The sequence below is a fragment of the Pelodiscus sinensis genome, chromosome 11 (assembly GCF_052426305.1).
Source record: "Pelodiscus sinensis isolate ZL-2025 chromosome 11, ASM5242630v1, whole genome shotgun sequence".
Classification (NCBI taxonomy): Eukaryota; Metazoa; Chordata; order Testudines; family Trionychidae; genus Pelodiscus; species Pelodiscus sinensis.
Window position 1 is genome coordinate 19316361 of NC_143062.1, and position 20306 is coordinate 19336666.

At 51.0% G+C, this 20306-nt stretch overlaps 1 protein-coding gene across 13 annotated transcripts in view; it reads left to right on the top strand.

Moving 5' to 3' along the window:
- The window catches only part of PC (pyruvate carboxylase), a 241752-nt gene that overhangs the window by 150855 nt on the left and 70591 nt on the right, over positions 1–20306 (top strand). For all 13 annotated transcript variants that reach the window (XM_075939025.2, XM_075939017.2, XM_075939019.2 and 10 more), the window contains one exon: positions 2375–2537. In XM_075939025.2, the coding sequence (XP_075795140.1) occupies positions 2375–2537 (163 nt within the window). The remainder of the gene's footprint in view (positions 1–2374; positions 2538–20306) is intronic.

Consider the following 20306-nt stretch of genomic DNA (forward strand, 5'->3'; position numbering starts at 1 on the left):
GATTTGAGCTGGAGGGAGTGACTGGGGTAGCTCCTCCAGAAGGTCCGATGGGGTGAACAGAGCGGTCCTATACAGTTTTGAACCCCAGAAGGAGCCGAGTCCAACAGAACGGACACAATGTGTCATCTGTTAGAAGCAGAGTTGGGTTCTTTGTTCTATCTTCCCAGTACCTAGCACTAGGGGATCCTGGGCATCATGGTGATCCAGGTACTGCCTCCCTCTCCTCAAGCAAACCTCTGTCGAATTTACCAAGCCAGGCCGGAGCTTATGTTGTAGGCAGCACTCTGACTGAGTGTAGAGGGGTATATTTTGAAGGTGAAGCTCAGCAGAATATTGGGAGCCTTAATTCTAATGTAAGAGATCAAACAGGACCACGAGAAGGTGATTAAAATCTGTTCATCATCCTGAGAAGTAGCTGGCCTAAGCATGCCTTGATGCAGCTGGGTGGAATTCTTCACATGAAACATGCCAAAAATGCATGTTCTGTAACACTGAAACGTTTCTCAAATTTCCGTCCATTTTGCAGAATTGTTCATTTTGGGCGAAAAAAATCCCCCAAATTAAAAAATGTTGAAAAGGCCAATGTTAAGGTTTTGGGGGGAGAAGGGGGACTCTTTGCATTCACAACCGCTTTTCCTCTCAATTTCCTTGAATTTGCTTAAAATAGGATGGTGAATTGAGGGGTGGCAAGTGCATGAGAAGAGGAAATGTTTTTAGTTCAGTCGAACATTCTGGTTTGACAACATTGAACTGAAAGGGTTAGTTCAACCCAAAGGGAATTTCTTTTTCAGTCTTCATTTACCAAACATTCAGTTCAGACTACATTTTTACTTTTATTTTTCTATTTTAAACTTGCCAATACACTGGAAAACCGTGTGTGGTGGGTTTTTTTACCCAATTTTCCATGCCTGAGAGAACTGGGGACTTGAGGATGCCTTGATGTTAGGGGCTCTCTGTTTCTTTGGTGTATTCTTTGTTGTGTTGTCTGTCCTGAGGCTACAGTGTAGCTGGTAGATCTTGTTCTGAGGAATGATTGTTCCTTCAGTTTTCCTTTGTCCCTCTTTGAGCTCTTTAAACATCCCCCCTCCCCCTTCCCGCCAAATTTCTCCCTCCATGGCTGTTAAGCTAAACTTGGCATATTTATAGAGCCCAACAAATTGGCGGATGCCTGCTCACAGATGTCTGCTTTCTATCCACGGATCATTTTTGTGGATTGGATACAGATACAAGTTTTGCATACGCACTGGGCTCTATGTATTTAATACTTTAAGCTTCTGAGTATTAGCACCACCTTCAGTTGTGAGTTTGTAAAGCCTCAGAATCCAAAGACATATAAACCCCCCACGTTTGTTGGGCTTGTGTTTTTTTTTTTCAAGCTCTCTTGATCGTTTAAACCAAACGTGATTTCTTTTCTCCCCTCCCCAGGGGAGGGAGACTCAACTCAGGACTTTAAATGCTTGAACTTGGCTCACTGGGCCTATTGTAAAACCAGCTCCCTGTCTTCTGAGCTCTCCGCTCAAGTGTATTCAGAATCAGACTGGCTGGTGTCCACGAGCTGGATTTAGTCCGGTCTCGTGCATCACTGGCAGAATTACTGGCTACAATTCCAGCGATGTGGGCCCAGTTCAGCAAAACACATCAAGGCCCTAAAAGGACATTCATTGCCCCAATCCGACAAAGTCCATAGGATTTAGATTGCTACTGGCCTTTCAAAAAACGCTTGTAGTTAAGTACCTGCTTGAGTAATCCCTTTGCTGTTCAACACAGCATTTAAACACTGGCTTAACTTGTCATGATTCTAGGTGCCATTCCAGTAGCATCCAGAGGCACTGAGATTGTCAGGGGGCATTGTGTTAGGCTCAGTGCCTAACACATGCTGCGCAGTGCACAGGCACGCAGTGGGAGATGGTCCTTACTCTGAAGACCAATAGTCAAAGGATGAGAGGGGAAAATGAGGAGGGAGGGGACTGTCCTGTCACTTTATGCCTCCATTTCCCCTTTGTGTAGTAATAATGAGGCTACCAATCCTGACCTGTGCTTGCAGAGGGCTTTGCAATGGGGGGTAGAAAACCCTATGTGATCCCAAAGGGTGTTAGCCCGGAGTGTTCGGAGACCCAATGCACCTGCAGCTCTCCAGCCCTGTGAGGACACTGGGGGATAATGGAAGAGAAGTGTGGCAGGTGATGTGAGCCATTATGGGGGCTCTCTATGAGATAACAGGCCATAGGGATTAGGTGCCCCATTTGAGGGTTGTTCAGTGACACCTGGGCTCTGCAGAGGAGGTCGGGTTGCTGGGAACGGTTCTGGCAGACACTGGCAGTCCTGCAGTCAGCTGAAAGTTAACCCCAGCTCCCGTCTTCTACTCTCTTGGCAGCGTGGACCTGGTGCATGCCCAGATCCACATCGCAGAGGGGAAGAGCCTGGAAGAGCTGGGCCTGAAACAGGACAACGTACGCATCAATGGCTGTGCCATCCAGTGCCGCGTCACCACTGAGGACCCCTCCCGTGGCTTCCAGCCCGATACTGGCCGCATCGAGGTAGGACATCGTGCCGTGTTGCTGCGGGACCATACAGGCCCAGTTCAGCACCATACTGGGGAAGGGCCGAGTGTGGGTCTGCTCTTTGTTGGAGGACATTTTGACTTGACATCAAAAAACTAAAATTTTCATCCCAGACCTGGAAAATTTGGAAGGGAACAGTTTGGGCTGAAAGCTGCTGAAAATCCAGGACGTTTTCCCCAGAACCTTAACATCTCCCGCTAGGAACTTCCAAACGCTAGGCAGTGTTTGGCCCCATGATGTTCAGTTTTCAGTGTTCAAAGAAAAATCAACAATTCGGAGGCTGGTGGAAATGTTCTGTGGGAATTCTCTGTGTGTGAGGAAACCCCGTTTTCCTTTCTAAAAAGGCTCCCTGGGAAAACATTTTCCCTGAGTGACAGGTGCTCTCAGCAGCCTCGGGGTGCATGTGGGAGGAGGAGAAAGCGGTGTGTGTTAGAGGTGGAGGGGGCGTTACCCATAGCACTGTGTGTGACGCTCAGTCTGGGGTCAGATTTGAATCCACTGGCAAGCATGTGTTTAAGCCCACTTCTGTGCCTGATCCATGGAAGCTAGCAATGAGGTCTAGTGGTTAGAGGTTGGAGCCAGCACCCCTGGGTTCTATCGCCAGCTCTGGGATGGGAGTGGGAGCTAGCGAGTTAGACCCTGGGGGGGGGGGAGTTCAAGGGGGGGCTGAGAATCAGGACTCCAGGGTTCTATCCCTGGCTGTTGATCTCACATGCTGAAGCCTCCAGCCTGCCAGTTTCCTACTTGGCTGTTCACATTCCCTGGCATTGTGCTCGATTCTCTGGGGCGCTGGTGATAAACAGAAGCACTTGTGTTACGCCTGCATGACAGGCTGCTCCATTCAAACCCCGGGCGTGGGCGTTCGGCTGTTCAGGCTCCCCATTCCCTTCCTAACCACGCAACTGCTCTTGCCACTCAAACTAACAGCTAGGGATCGCTGCGAAAGAGTCTGGCGCTGATACACCCCACCTCCCCCGCCAGCTGGAAGCAGGAGAGGAGGGGCTGTGAGAGCCCCCGTTGATTCCACTCTTGTGACTGGGCTGCAGAGTAGAAAGGCAGGGGGACGGGAGGGGGCTAGACTCTGCCTGAGCATGAGTGTGTGTTCAGTGTGCTGGGAATAGGGGTGTCAACAGGGTCATGGTGTGGGTGCTGGGAATTTGTTTTGTAGGAGTGGGGTAGGCCCTTACCCCAGGGTTGGCTGGGTAGGGCTGTGTGCGTGTTGGGGGGGGTCCCTTGGATTCCCCCAGGGGGGCGGTGGCAGGCACATCACTTGGTTCTCGGGGCGCGTATGCTCTTGGTGCGGTATGGATCGACAATCACAGGGTGCAGAGCATGGCAACTGAATTATTAAAGACCAAGTAAAATTCCTGGGAGAAATGCTTGTCTGGATGGGGTTTGCTCACATTAGAGAGGAGACGAATTTGAGGGAACATGTTTAGAATCTGTATTATAACAACTGGGAGAGTGACAGGTGACCAGGCACCTTTGTCCCCCAACCCAAGGGCAAGGGGACAGCAAATGAGGCTCATCAAAAGAAATGACTTTATTACATAGCCTGGAATGAGTGGATGGGACTCATTGCTACAGGAGGTGAAGAACTTGGTGTGATTCCAAGAGGGGGTGGATTCATTTCTAGGGATATTGAGAACATCTAGTGTTACTATAGTTAATGCAAGTAGCTAATTTTGGAGGCAAAACTCCTACTCCAAGGTTTAAGCCGATCTGTGACTGGAAAACAGTAGAATCATAGAACTGGAAGAGATCTCAGGAGGTCATCACGTCCATCCCCCTGCCCAAGGCAGGACCAATCCCAGCTAAATCAACCCAGCCAGGGCTTTGTCAAGCAAAGACTTAAAAAGCTCTAGGGATGGAGATTCCACCACCTCCCTAGGGAACCCATTCCAGTGCTTCACCACCCTCCTAGTGAAATAGTTTTTCCTAATATCCAACCTAGACCTCTCCCACTGCAACCTGAGAGCATTGCTCCTTGTTCTGCCATCTGTCACTACTGAGAACAGCCTTTCTCCATTCTCTTTGGAACCTCCCTTCAGGAAGTTGAAGGCTGCTGTCAAATCCCCCTCACTCTTCTCTTCTGCAGACTAAACAAACCCAAATCCTACAGTCTGTACTCATAGGTCATGTGCTCAAGCCCCCTAATCATTTTGGTCGCCCTCCTTTGGACCCTCTCCAATGCGTCCACATCCTTTCTATAGTGGGGGGCCCAGAACTGGACACAATACTCCAGGGCTGTGTCTAGACTGCATCCCTTTTTCGTAAAAGGGATGCAAATTAGACATATCACAATTGCAAATGAAGCAGGGATTTAAATCTCCCCCACTTCATTGCCGGAAAAAAGCGGCAGCCATTGTTATGCTAATGAAGCAGGGGAGATTTAAATACCCGCTTCATTTGCAATTGCGATATGTCTAATTTGCATCCCTTTTACGAAAAAGGGATGCAGTCTAGACACAGTCAAGGTGTGGCCTCACCACAGCCAAATAAAGGGTAATAAAAGTCACAGATTTTTAAGGCCAGGAGAAACCATGGGCCATCTAGACTGGCTTCCCGTAGAATACGGACCAGAACCCTATTAGCCAGGATGGGTAGGAATAGTGTCCCTAACCTCTGTTTCTCCGGAGGTAGGTGACAGGGGAGGGATCATGTGAGGATTACCTGTTGCGTCTCCTCCCTTTCTGGCATCTGGTATTGGCCACTGTCAGCAGACAGGAAACTGGACTGGATGGACCATTGGTCTGACCCAGTATGGCCATTCTTATGTTCTAAAAATTCACTCAGCTCTCCTTGTTTTGAGCCCAGTCAGTTCTATTGAACTAAGTCATCCTCCAGGAAGGCAGCCAGTCTGGATTTGGAGACAAAAAAGCTGGAGAATCCACTGCAGCCCTTGACAGTTTGGTGCAATGGTTACTCGCCTCCATTGCTTTCTGTGGCAATCGGACGAGACTGTAAGTTTGCTGCAGTGACAAAAAGGCTGATGTGTCAAATTCACCGCATTTCAGGAGCACGCGTCAGTGTCATTCAAACTTTTGACAGAAATCTTCCTCTTTTCCTCTTCGCGCAGCTGGGTGTTTGGTGGCCCCCCTGGCAGGGAGCTCGGAAGCCAGGGCCTAGGGGGCTGATCTGCAGTGTAAAATGCCAGAGCGTCTGGCTGTGGGAATGTCTTGGTGTTTTCAGAAGAAACGATTACGGAACTCCGCTGCACGACATTAGGAAGTTCCAGCTTGTCGGCCTCCTTCAGGACACTATGTTGACTGGAATTCCAATTTCTTTCCCAACCAGCTCTGTTGCTCTAGTTTGATTGTCTTTTGGTAGCAGTGTCTCTCCCATTGTGCTGGGTCCTGCCTGGATCCCTACAGATCTCAGGACCCCGTTGATCCGGGTGCAGCACAGACACAAAATGAGAGCTGGTCCCTGCCTTAGAGCAGGAGAGAGGAAACTGAGACACAGAGAGGGGAAGGGCCCTACTGAAAGTCAGTGGCAGAATAGGAACAGAACCCAGAAGTTCTGCCTCTGTCTGCCAGTGCTCTGTCTGCTGCCTCCCTTCGTTTTGGTCTCTGAATGGCCTGTCACTCAAGACCCTGCTCAACAGGGGGCCCAGATATCTCTAACCTCCCCCTTTGCCCCAGCACTTGAATTCATTGTGCGGGGAATGTGGCCTTGTCTAAGTCCAACCCTGCCGGGCTTTCAGGGATCCCACTCTGACCAGACTCACTCATAGCTTTCCATGCCTCATTAGCCGCCCTGCTCGGCTGCTCCTCCGGACACACCGCTGCCTCCCACTTGGAGTCTAGCTTGCTGCTCCCTGGGCCAGTGGTTTCAATTTCCTGCTTTCATCAATTCCCAGAGCTTTTCAGATGCAGCCACTTATTACAAGGGGCCCTGTATCATGGAGCCTGAGTCTTCTAGGCAGAGCAGTGGCCAGGTTTATTTATAACCTCCCCCCGCCCTGTGTAAATGCTCACCTGGACATCTGTTTCCACAGTGTCTGAGCATCTCTGTCTATAAGGCCATTATGCTCCCACACTGTGGAAGATAGGGAAGGGTGGCTGATCCCCCAGGGTATGTCTACACTACAAAGTTAGTTCGAACTAACGGACGTTAGTTCGAACTAACTTTAATAGGTGCTACACTAGCGCTCCGCTAGTTCGAATTTGAATCGAACTAGCGGAGCGCTTAGTTCGAACTAGGTAAACCTCATTTTACGAGGACTAACGCCTAGTTCGAACTAGCTAGTTCGAACTAAGGGCTGTGTAGCCCTTTAGTTCGAACTAGTGGGAGGCTAGCCCTCCCCAGGTTTCCCTGGTGGCCACTCTGGCCAACACCAGGGAAACTCTATGCCCCCCTCCCGGCCCCGGACCCCTTAAAGGGGCACGGGCTGGCTACGGTGCCCGTGCCAGGTGCAAGCCTGCCAGCACCCAGCTAGCAGACCCTGCACCTGGCACGGCACAGAGCCACCCACCCGATGCCCCCCAGCCCACCCCCTCTTGCCGGGACCAGGCTGGCGGCTCCCGGGAGCTTGCCCTGGACCGCAAGAGGCGGGCACCTTCCTGGGCTAGTGCGGACATCGTGGACCTCGTCCACGATCTCCGCACTAGGCACAGGAAAGTGGCCGTCTAGGGCAGGAGAGCTGCCAGCCTGGCCACCCAGGACCAGGTGTGCATGAAAATCAAGGGGGTCCACTGAGACCCCCGACCCTGAGCCCTGAGCTTACAATGGCCGTACTGGGTCAGACCAAAGGTCCATCTAGCCCAGTAGCCTGTCTGCCAACAGCGGCCAACCCTAGGGACCCTGGAGGGGATGGACCGAAGACAATGACCAAGCCATTTGTCTCGTGCCATCCCTCTCCAGCCTTCCACAAACTTTGGGCAGGGACACCACTCCTACCCTCTGGCTAATAGGACTCCATGGACCCAACCTCCATCACTTGATCTCACTTCCCTTTAAACTCTGTTCTAGTTGTAGCCTTCACAGCCTCCTGCAGCAAGGAGTTCCACAGGTTAACTATTTGCTTTGGCAACAACAACAACTTTCTCTTACTAGTTTCAAGCCTGCTACCCATTCCTTTCCTTTGGTGTCCTCTAGTCCTTCTTGATGGGAACTCAGGAAGAACTTTTCTGAATGCACCCTCTCCACCCAACCCCTGCTTTTAGAGACCTCTATCCTGTCCCCCCTCCGTCTCCTCTTTTCTAAGCTGAACAGTCCCAGTCTCTGTAGCCTTTCTTCATCTGGGACCTGTTCCCAACCCCTGATCATGTTAGTTGCCCTCCCCTCTCCCAGCCTTTCTCTTCCCCTCTCCCACCTCCTTTTCCCAGTCTCCCCCAGTTTTTTTTCAATAAAGACAGAGTCAATGTTGGAAGAAACGTTATCTTTATTTTGTACATCAATAAGAAGGGGGGCTAAGGAAGGGTAAGTGGAAGGAGGTGAGGGAGGAATGGGGTACGAGCCCCCGATGGGGAGGACTGGGCTGGCTCTGCGGGCTTCTGGGGGTGGAAGCTCTCCTGCAGCCCCCCAATTACTCCCTCTCCCCAGATGGCAGCCTGCGGCAAGTGCAGCCGGGCTGATGGCCGAGTGGTGTGATGTGCCCAGTGTGGGCACTCAGGGCACTCCAAGCCAGAACTTCGTTGCAAGCGGGGCACCCCTTAGAACTGTGTGTCCGGGGTGGGGGTCGGGACCCTTTAAGCGCAGCCCTCGGCTAGCCTGAGACAGCATCTCCATGCTCTAAGTCCTCCTTTTATGCCCTGCCGGCACTGCTTCCGGCCATCCTTAAGCCCTGTTCAGAGTCCACTCAATGTGGACTTGCTAGTTCGAACTAGCAAAACGCTAGTTCGAACTAGTTTTTAGTTCTAGATGCGTTAGTTCGAACTAGCTTAGTTCGAATTAACTAATTCGAACTAAGTTAGTTCGAACTAGCGCTGTAGTGTAGACATACCCCCATTTTGCAGATGGGAAAACTGAGGCAGAGAGGGGCTGGATGGTGAGTCCAAAGTCTCCCAGTGAGTCTGTGATAGATCAGGGAATTTCAGAGGGTAAGGTGAGAAGGGATCAATAGATGACCCTGCCTGACCTCTTCTCTGTCTGAGGCTATTCCCCCAGTACAAAGCCCCAATCCTGTAGTTTAAACCAAAGCATTTCGGCCCTCAGGAATCTAGCCTATTGTGAGCCCCAGGCAGGGACCAGGAGAGACCCAGGGGTCCTGACACCCCTGCACTGGCAGGGAATTGCTGCAATGAGCCATGCCAAGCTGATCCCAGCAGGTGACCCAGGCCCTATGCTGCAGGGGGAGGTGAAAACTCTCCCAAGGTCCCTGCCAATCTGACTTGGAGAAAATTCCTTCTCGAACCCCAGTCTGGTGATCAGCTGGACCCAGAGCAAGACCCATTAGTCAGGCACCTAGAGCGGGAGTGGGCCAAGACAGCCTCCACAGGCTGGATCCAGCCTGCCATGCTCTTGAATCCAGTCCATGGCCTGCCCTGCCGTTCCCCCACCCCCAGGCCAATTGAAACCTGGGAACAGGGGAGTGCACAAAGTCTCTTCCCACTGCCAGGAGTGCATGGCACCTAGAAAGACCCACCAGCTGTTCAAAACAGCTGGCGGTTCCCTCTAGGTCGGGGTGGGCAATAATTTTTTGCCGGGGGTCACTTAAAAAATTTCTGAAGTGGCCCCAGGCCGCACTGGAAGGGGCGGGGCCTTGAGCCGAAGGGGCGGGGTTGGAATACTTCTGGGTTCCCCACCCCCAGACCATGATTGGTCTGGGGAAGAGGGGGGAGCGCTTTTGCCCACCCGCCCCCTGCCTTTCCCCTAGGTCAGTGGTGGGCAACCTTTTTTTTCAACTGAGCCAAATCTCGCCAAAACCACGATTGAAATTTATTTTGAGAGCCACATTTTTAAACCCGAAAATACATAGGATGGTACACTGTTTTTAGTTTCAATAAGTTTTTATTGAGAATATTCTGCATGCAAGTATGCCTTTTCACCACTCTTGGGTATGTCTACATAAAAAAAGTATGCTTAACTCAAGGGTAGCTAATTTAGGACAAAACAGTGAAGATACAGCAACACAGCATTTAACTCTTATTAGTATACTGTTAAAGTCTATAGGGCAGCCTCAGATGAGCTAGCACTGCTAACCCAAGTTTAAAGCTAAATTGCTGTGCCTTAGTGAGCATGAGTTAAAACCCTTTTCCTCAGCAGTGAACTGTTCTCTTCTGATTCCCCTACATCTCTAATCCTCCATCAATAGGTCTTTCTGAAAATCCTCATCCCCACTCCATCTTTCTGTGGAAGTTGTATAGGGCTCTTCATCTATACCTTATAGCCAAGTAAACTAAATTGCAAAGAAGTTCAACTACCATCTCTATGCTGCCAGCTCAGTATTTCAGATCAGTCTCCCTCTGTCCAAATTCACATCTCAAGCTTGAAATTCCTAACTATAAGGTCACAGAAAGCAAATAAAACCTTAAAATGTTCAGGCTACAGTTACACATCACAAAGCAGCACAAAAGGAACAACCCCCTCCCAGCAGGTCAGTTTTAAATAAACAAAGCTTCCCCAGCAGTATCTGCAATCCAAACATGAGGAAGTGCATTAACTCACTGGAACAATTACAGAAAGGCTACAATAAAAAAAACCAAATCCTGCAACCCAATCGCCCTATTTTCATTGTTCAATTGCAAGAAGTGAATAACCTCAAGGGTGAAGACTGCACTGGATTTTTAGAGAGCTTCCAGTTTCCAGAATCCCGGCTGTTCTTGTTAACACTTCTTAGAGGTATCTGTGTGTTGTCGGGTCTCTGGCTATCATGATAAGGGACCTTCTGCACTGAGTATCTTTGCACAGGCCCCTCCGAGTGATTACGATAAGAAAGAACTAGTATTTTACAGACTGTTTAATTCACACAGAAAGAAACTTCTTCTCTCATTTCAGACCAAGCAAAAATTCAGAATGAAGCATCGCTAAAATCCACCCCTCTACTCTCCCGGGCCGTTTATCTGCCCAGGAGTGTTTTACACAGGTTCAAACTAAATGCTCCAAAATGCTTAGCATAACGTTCAAAGCGCAACAGCAGCACAGGCCAGCCAGGGTGGGGGTCTCAGCTGAGAAAAGGCTCCGCAACAAAACAAACGAGCTGTGAAGCAAGGAGTGAGACCCGCGAGCAAAGGCAGCCCGCCCCAAGAGACTGGGGTCCCAGCACCAGAGACAGGCAGCTCCGTGTAGAGACCCCAACGCCACCACCCCCCGACCATACAATGCAGACACCCCGACTTCCCGCAACGAAAAGAAGTGTCTGATCTGCCCCTCCTCCACGCGTCCGCACTGTCCTTTCCTGCACCCCGCCCTTCCTGCCACTTCCCCGTCTGCCCTCTCCGTCCCCGCCCGCCTCACTGACCCGCCCCGTCCTCTGCCCCTTCCCAGTGCCCCTGTCTCGTCCACTCCCCCGCCCCGCTGTGTGTCCGGCCGGGCGCCGTGCTGCCCCGGGCGCCACCCCCCCACTGCCCTTGCCCCCTCCTTTCTCCCCACCCGTCCCACTGCCCCTGCCCCCTCCATTCTCCCCCTCCGCCCCTGCCCCCTCCATTCCCCACCCGCCCCACTGCCCCTGCCCCCTCCTTTCTCCCCCTCCGCCCCTGCCCCTGCCCCCTCCATTCCCCCCCCCGCCCCACTGCCCTCCTTTCCCCGCCCCTGCCCCCTCTTTCTCCCCCCCGCCCCATCTTCCCCTCCGTCCCACGGTTCCTCCACCCGCCACTCTGCCCGGGCGGCGCCCCCCCCCGTCCCCGCCTCTAGCCCCCTTCCTTTACCCCCCCCCCCACTATCTCTATGCCCTCCTATTCCCGCCCCCCCGTCTCACTGCCCCCCGGCCCGGCACTCACACGAAGCGGCGCTGAGCAGCAGGAGGTGCCGAGAAACACCACCCGCCCCCTTCCCAGGTGAGGCCCCGCCCCCGGAGCCCCATTGGATCCCGGCCCACGCCCACCCGCCCCCTGCGGCCCCGCCCCACTCCAAATGCGGTTTGAATTGCGGTTTGGTCTAGTAACTAGACTTTTGGGGCGGCCGCCCGAGAGGAGGGAGGGGAGCGGGCGCCCGGCACACAGAAGAGCCGCATTAAAGCGTGTAAAGAGCCGCATGTGGCTCGCGAGCCGCGGGTTGCCGACCACTGCCCTAGGTGTCCATGCCCCTGGCCAGGAGGAGACTTCCCATGATCCCCCACCCCCAGGCTAATCAGGGCCTGGGGGCAGGGGAGCATGCGAAGTCTTCTCCCACCCTGCCAGGAGCACGTGGCACTTCTAAGTGCCAAGTGCTTCTCACAGGGTGGGACCAGGGCAGAGGAAACTTTGCATGTTCCCCTGCCCCCAGGCGCTGATTAGCCTGGGGATGGGGGAGTATATGAAGCCTCCTCCAGCCTTGTCAGGAGTGCGTGGTGCTTTTAAGTGGGGACAGAGCCGAGGAAACTCCCCCCGCCCCCAGGCCCTAATTGACCTGAGGGCAGGGGAGCGGCAGGGCCTCTGTGGGCCGGATCCACCTACTTGGTGGGCCAAATCCGGCCCACGGAAGCCCTTTTGCCCACCGCTGCTCTAGGTGCTGTGTGTTCCGGGGGAGATGGGGGGGCAAAGACTTACGTGCTCCCCCATCCCCTGGCCAATCAGGGTCTATGAGCCAGGGAGCATGCAAAGTGTCCTGGCCCTGCCTCTTCTGGGGCAGCCCGTGACCTCTTCTGAAATTCATGAATTAAACTGCCCACCCCTGACCTAGAGAGAGGACTCTGTAGGCCTAGCTCACCCACCTGGTATCCCGTCTCCAGTGGTGGTTAACCCCTGAGACCTCAGAGGAAGGCAAAATCCCCCACTCCCCAAACCCACGCTACATCTGGCCAGCTGGGCATAGGTGGGAAAAGCACTTAAACCAAGATCTCCCAAAACACAGGCTAGAGCACCTGACCACAGGGCAGTCCTTGCTCTCTCCGCTGATTTCCGAGTGCCATGCAGTGTTTCTTCCCTTGTCATGCTCTCTACCGGTTCAGGCTGCTTTCCTGCATCAGTGGCACCTGGACACATCCCCCACCTCTCAGAGCAGTTGGCTCAGGCTCGCTGCAGACTCAAACAGGCATGGGTGCACCGCTTGCACTGAGCACACGGCACCCCTTCGTCCACCTGCGTGGCAGCTTGCTGGAACGAGGGCTTTCCGCAGCACCGCGCTCTGTGCTAGGATTCATCGAGTGCTGGAATGCCCTTGCATCTCTTCTCTCAGCAGCGTGATCCACCCACCAGGTTGTCGTGACTTCTGCTAATTTAACATCCCCTCCCGCTTCTGCTGGGTTCAGAATAGGCCCCCCGCTCCCCTCAGCATGCTCCGCGCAGGACTCCTGGGTTCCGTGTCTCGCTGCGGGTCCGGAGTCTGATTGGGTGGGTGAGAGCAGACAGTCTGGGAGCTGGGACTTATAGGCCCAGTGGGAGTGATCAGAGCTGATCTGGGCGAATTTGGGATGTGATCCAGCTGGCTTAGACTCCCTGCGGCCTGGGTCTGTTAAGGTTGGCTGGCTCGGCAGATTACTCAGCTCTCTGCCTTGACCAGCATCCTTGGCGTGGAGCGCAGCGCTGCCAGGTCGGTGTCTGCTAGTAGTTTCTGTTCCATCTCACACACAGCCGGCTACAGCTCTGCTTGAAAAGCCCGGGGGATTAAGGGGGAGACTTGCGCATCTGCAGCTGTCTCTTAATTATTAACTAGCGGTAGGATATAATATTATAGTGAAGGCTGCAGGCCCTGTCTGCCACTGTTCAGATATGTGAAGGACTGTACCTTGTCCCCCCTCCCCTCCTGGTTTATAATCTCGTGGATGAAGAGCGGGAGGGAAACACAGGTACCAAGTGGGGAGGGACTTGCCACGGTCACACTGCAGGGCAGTGACAGGGAACAGAAGCCAGGACTCCTGACTCCCAGCTTCCTGCTCTAGTCATGGGATCCTGTTCCTCTCCCTGAGCCAGCAAGAGCATCCGGGACTTGGCTGAAGGTGGCCAGGACTTGCGGGTTTCCCTCCACTTGTGGGAGGAGAATGGAGAGTGGGGTTAGTGCAGGAAATCCAGGCTCGAGTAGTGAGTGGGATTAGACTCTGGGCCCTATCCCAGCTGCCACTGTCCCCAATGTGCTCTCAGCCCTCCCTACTCTACCCCCACCCTAGCAGCATCATGTGTGATCCCCCTCAGTCCTGCAGGCTGAGTCCTGGCCACTGACCTGAGTGTGCTTGTGCTGGTCAAGTCTCTGAAGGGATCTGCTGCTGCGCCACACATCAGAGCCCTGGAGGGGTTGGGCATGAGTGCAGCCTCCCTAGATATGGCCACGGCTGGCTCAGCAGGACCACAGAGATTTGGCGTGGGAGGCCGCATGGCCCAGTGGATGGGGGCTGGGCTGGGAGCCAGGACTCTGAGGTTCTTTTCTCACCTGTTGAGCAGGGTTAGTGGGTTAGAGCAGTGCTGGGATTCAGGACTCCTGGCTCCTTACTTGCGTTCTGACCACAGAAGCACAAAGCAGAACGACTGTGAACTGCAGGGGCAGTTGGTGAGTTGAGCCATCCATCCCGTCTGCTTTACTGAATCGATATTCTGCTCGGCTTTGCCTTCGCCTCAGTGCTTCCCCGCTGCCTTTCTGCACAGAGCCAAAGGGAGGCAAGGGTAATTGACACAGCAGAGTAGCGCTCTGCTCCCTGTTAGCAGAGTGAGGGCGGGCCAGACTGATCCAATGGGCACACAGTAGAAGCTGAGGTGGAAAGCGCTTTCTAAGTGCAGTGCAGGTTGGGGAGGTGTGTCAGGGCTATTCCTGGCAGCTCAAACAGCAGAGACTCCTGTAACCTAACAAAACTGAAAGGAGCCATTATGCATTTATAAAATCATAGCTGTATGGGGCTGAAAGGTACCTTGGGAGGTTGTCTGGTCCATTGAGCCACAACCAAGTCAACCTATCCCATCTCTGACAGGGTTTGGTCCATCTTGTTCTGAAAAACTCCAAGAATGGGGAGGCCAAGCTCCCCTGGAAGCCAGTCCCAGGGCCTCGTTACCCTTAGAGTCTGAAAGTTTTCCCTTGTATCTGGCCTAAGTGTCCTTTGCTGCAGATTATGCCCATTGTGTCTTGTCCTACCTTCAATGTCCATGGAGAACACTTGATACCCATCCTTTGTAGCAGCCCATAACATATTGGAAGACTGTTAGCAGGGCCCCTCTCAGTCTCTTGGTTGTCTTTTCTCAGGTCTAAACAGGCTCTTTTTTTTTTTTTTTTTTTTTCCCCCTCACCGGTCAGGATTTCTAAAGCTTTTATAATTTTTCTTGCTTTCCTCTGGATTCTCTAGTTTGTCCACATCTTTGCTGAAGTGTGGCACCCAGAACCAGATGCAGCATTGCAGCCAAGTTCTCCCCAGGGCAAAGCAGTTACCTCCTAGGTCTCGCATACATCACTCCTGTTAACACCCCCCCGAATGATATTACAGGTTGAACCTTTCTAGTCCAGAAACATCAATGGTCCAGCATGATTTTAGTTAGCCAGCTGTCCACTTATCATGGGTATGGCCGAGTCTCCTGTTGTCCCATAAAGTTTGTTTACAGCCAGTAGTCCTGGCTCTCAGGGTTCTGTGCTGTTACTTAGCTCAAATGTACCCCTAAATGTCTTCTAAGAGCCCAGTAAGCAGTGGAAGTGTTGATGCTGCTGCTAGACAATACTGACCTCTGGTAGTTTGGCAAATTCTCTGGTTCAGCAGCAGTCAGGTCCCGAGGGTGCCGAACTAGAGAGGTTCAGCCTGTAGTTTTTTTTTGCAACTGCATCACATTGTTGACTCATGTTCAGTTTGTGATCTGGTATAACCTCTGGCTCCTGGTCAGTGGTACTCCTGTCTAGCTGGTGAGTCCCCATTTTGTAGTCGTGCATTTGATTTTTCCTTCCCAAGAGCAGTGCTTTGCCCCTGTCTGTATTGAATTTCATCTTGTCAGTTTCCGACCAGGTCTCCAATTTATCAAAGTTGTTTTGAATTCTAACCCTATCCTCCAAAGCACTTGCATCCCCTCCCATCTTGGCATCATCTGTTGATTTTATAAACATACTCTACACTCCATTATCCAAGTTATTAATGAAAATATTGAACAGAACCAGATCCAGGACTGACTCCATGAGATCCTGCTAGATAAGTCCTTCCAGTTTGTAGCAAACCACTGATAACTGTTCTTTGGGTTCAGTCTTTCAACCAGTTGTGCACTCACTTTATAGTAATTTCATCTAGGCTACATTTCCTTACTTTGCTTATGAGAATGTCACTTGGGAGCATGTCAAATGCCTTACTTAAAATCAAGATATATTGCATCTACTGCCTCCACCCCATCCATTAGGCCACTAACCCTGTCAAGAAGGAAATTAGGTTGGTTTGGCATGATTTGTTCTTGACAAATCCATACCGGCTATTCTGTATAACCCCATTATCCTTGGGGTGCTTACAAATTGATTGTTTAATAATCTGTTCCAGTATCTTTGCAGGCGTCAAAGTTAGACTGACTGGTGCATTATTCTCTGTGTCCTCTTTGTTCCCCTTTTTAAAGTTAAGTACTATGTTTGCCCTTCCCCAGTCCTCTGGGACCTCACCTGTCCTCCAGGAGTTCTTGAATATAATTGCTTCAGCTTGGTCCTTAAGTATCCTCAGATGAATTTGATCACGCCCTGCGGACTTGAATACATCGAATCTCTCAAAATAATCTTTAACCCCTTCTTTCCCTGTCTTGGCTTTTGTTCCTTCCCCCTTGTTTTTAAGATTGGAGTATCTGCTGAGTAGAGGACCGCTTTCCTTCCTCTTTCTCTTGGTCCTAGTGTATTTAAAAAGCCACTTCTTGAAGCCTTTTATGTCCCTTGCTGGGTATAACTTGCTTTGTGCCTCAGCCTTTCCAATTTTTGTCCTTATGTGTTGGTGCTGTTCTTTTGTCCGACTCCTGAGCAATTTTTCCACATTTCCACTTTTGTCGGTGGAATCCACTGAGTAATTTGCACTACTGTTGTGTCTAGCTCCAGTCAAGATGGCATGGACTCCTTTATGCCGGGCACTGCGCAGACTTGTGAGTTAGGCACATGATTCCTGGGGTCTCTCCAGATGAGTCAAGCACCTACCCTGAGCATGTTCGTAAATGCCATTAGCTGCCTATCTTCATCCTTAGACACTGTAATACCACCATGAATCCAGCCCAAGGGCCTTGCTCCTCCTGCATTGACTTCAGTGGGAATTAAGCATCCTCATGCCTTTTGATGTTGTGGGCTTAAGTGACTTTAACAATTACCCAGCAGCTAGCTCCCTCTCCGGTGTGGGCTGGAGACAGGAAGTTCTCTGGATTGTGGGATGCAGGAAGGCACACTGGCATAATCAGCATGGCCTTCAGACCAAGGGATGTTTCCATCAGCTGTGAGCCTTGCCCTGATTCATAGCAGACACGCTGGCTGTGCTGTAGTCCAGGGAAGTGGTGTATGGGACAGCTGGGGGTTGGAAGGTAGGTGAGGGGGCAGGGAAGAGCTACCACAATGATCTGGAGGCTGGAAAAATGCCTTAGGATGAGAAACTCCATCTGCTCAGCCTCTTGTAAAGAAGAACCAGGAGGTGAATCCCCACCATGGGGAGAGGATTCTAGGGCTCTTCAGCCTAATGGAGAGAAGCTGAACGAGAACCATGGGCCAGACACTTTCCAAGGAGAAATCGGACGCATTGTTTCAGCAGCGCGGGCAATTAACCAGAGAAACAAACACCCTAGGGAAGAAGGGGGATGAGAATTCTCCTCCTCTCCTGATCCAGCCTGGCTGCCTTTCTGGAAAATGCTTTAATTTAATCAAACGCTAGTGACCAGGCTCAGCAGAGGAGTACCTGGGTGACCTTCTCTGGCCTGTGCCATCCAGGATGCCGGAGTCCTTTCTGGCCTGAAATCTCTGGATCTGTTGACTTTGCTAAGACAGAATTGTGCTTGAAAAGCAGGTGAGCCCCTGCAAATAGATGTTTCCGTTCACATCTGCTCCCAGAGCCTGGAGTGCCTAAGGAGCCCATGCTGGCTTTGGCATCTGCTCGGGAATCCTGGCGGCTGCGGCTGTGTTGTGTGCGTGTTTTAATAGAGTAAATGCTGCAGACGTACACAGTCTGGCAAGGGCTCTGCCACTCATGGCCACGTCGCATGCTGAGCTCTTCCCCTCCCAGAACGTGGGGAAGCTGCCTTCAGTGCTCAGCACAAAGGGGAAGTAGAGCATGCTGGGATATAGAACTCAATCGGTGGGAGGAGGGAGGAGTGTATCTTAGAGACAGTGTGGTGCAATGGTTAGAGTACCGGACAGGGATTGGGAAATCTGCCCTCCTCTTCTATGTGATGTTGGTACAGCCCTTCCCTGCTGTGTGCCTCAGTTTCCCCACCAGTGAAGCTGAGAGAAATGGTGTTGCTCTCCTCAGCAAAGCACTTTGGGATTTCTGGCTTTAAAGCACTAAAGATAAAAGGGACTAGCAGTCCCATCAGTTTCCTCTTTTCCTTCCTCTAAACCGCACATGACTGTGGTTTGAAATCCAGGCTGGGGCTACGGCAGGGCACTGCTGATTGCTAGGAACTCCCAGATTCTCACCCCTCCTTCTAGCTGGATAACTCAGCCCCAGTCCTGCTTCCCCTGGGCTAGTGAACAGCTCAGATTTTGCTGAAGGAAATGGATTTTTCCTCCTGACTTTGCAAGGAAAAGCGTGGCGGGGGCCAGGGACATGTGCTGAGAGTGGGGATTGTTACGCTGACTCAGCACAACACCGCTGGTGCCAAAGAGCGCTTTGGGCGATGGCTGTAAACAGTAGAACAGTCTCTTGGCTTTTTCAGCTTGTTACATTTGCAGGCACTAGTCGCTAGGTGGGGAGTTGGGTAGGAAGGTGCAATGGCATTCAGGCCGCTGCTTTGGGTTGTCTGGCTTTTCACAGAACCATAGATTTTTATTGTATTTATTTTTCAGGCCAGAAGAGATTGTTCTGCATGTCCCATCTGCCCTCCTCCTGCATGTCTTGTTCATGATCCCAGAGTCCTACTGGTCACCAAATTTGGAGCCAAGAAGAAACTTTCCCAAGGTCAGATAGGTAGGGAAAGGGATAAACGAGATTTTTTCACCTGCCTCTGCAGCATGGGTCACAGTTTGCCTGTGGGGAACACCTGGGCATGGCTCACCTTAGCAATTCCTGGCCATGTCAGGGACCTCAGGCATGGACCCCCGAGTCTCTGCTGTTCCCTGACTGGGGCTCACAACAGGCTAGTCTCTTGAGGACTAAGATTTTGGGCTGACTGTATGGGAGTTTAGATCAGGTTGACTGGCTTTGCTGCACAGGAGATTCAGATTATGTGAATTCCCAGAAAATTCCCTGCGCCTGAGTCATTCCTGCCTCCAGCACAGATCTGATGATCGTGCTAGAATTTTTAGAGAGGTCTAATTTCCACTGAAAACCTCCAAGTGTTGGAGAATCCACCCTGTCCCTAGATGAGCTGTTCCAGTGGTTAGTCTCCCTTGCTGTTAAAAATTAACCCCTTATTTTTGGTCTGAATTTGTCCAGTTTCCACTTTCAGCCGTTTGGCCATGTTCTGTCATTGCAGTATTAAAGAGCTATCTTCTCTCCAGAATCTCCTCCCTGCATTGGTAATAGACCATGATAATGTCACCTTTTAACATGCTCTGGGATAAACTATATAATGTCATTCCCTAACTCGCAGTTGTTCCTGGCCCTTGAAATATTGCCATGAGAGTGATCCAAAGTGTGCACCCCAGAGCTAGGCACAGTGTCCCAGTCACCAACGCTACATACAGAGGTGACGCCATCTCCCTGTTCCTGCTTGACGTCCTCTGCTGATTCACCCCTGGGTCTCATTAGATTTCCTCCCATGCGTTGCACCAGAAGTCCTTTCTGGAATCTACGTGTCCCTGAGTACGTCTGGCTGAAGTTCCTAGTCCCTGTATACCTGACCCTGCCTCTTGACAAATGAAGACCCAGGTCAGCTGGAAAATAGAATTTGTGTCCCATGGAAATTCTGAGGTTTAAGATTTTCCATTTGTGCCAAATTGGGATGAAATGTATATTTCTAAATTTACACCAGAACAAAAATTCCCCGGTATTTTCATTTTGGAAACATCAAAAAGACCTCAATGAAACATCATCCTATAAAACATAAAATAGCACTCCTATAAATATTACATGTAATATGATCCATTAGAACACATGAATAGGTTATATTTATATATATTTACATTTTATATTATATATTTTATATATAATAGGTAACTATAAATGTTCAGTAGCACTAAATATATATAGAATGCAAAGTATTAATGTATTATTAATATATTAAAATGAGTGGAATGTTTTAAAAACACTAAGTCAAAATGAAAAATCCAAAACAATATCCTCCATTTTTGAAATATTTCCATTGAAAAAGCTGTAATCACCACCTCCCTAGGCCCTGCTTTGATGTAGGTGTGGTACTGATTGCGAGTGGAAAGTTGCTCTTTGGAAATCTTTCCCCCACCTTGAATTAGACCATAGGAGCTGAGACCCCAGAGCCAGCTGCGCTGTTGTAATGGATGTCTTCCTGACGCCCTTACACGCAGCGGTGCTGGGAATGTTTTGCTGTCAACGGGTTTTTAAGCTGTTTGCCAACTTGAGAAGCTTTAAAAAAAACCCTGAATCAGTGCAAATTTAATTTCCAGCGATTCATTTTCAAATAGCAG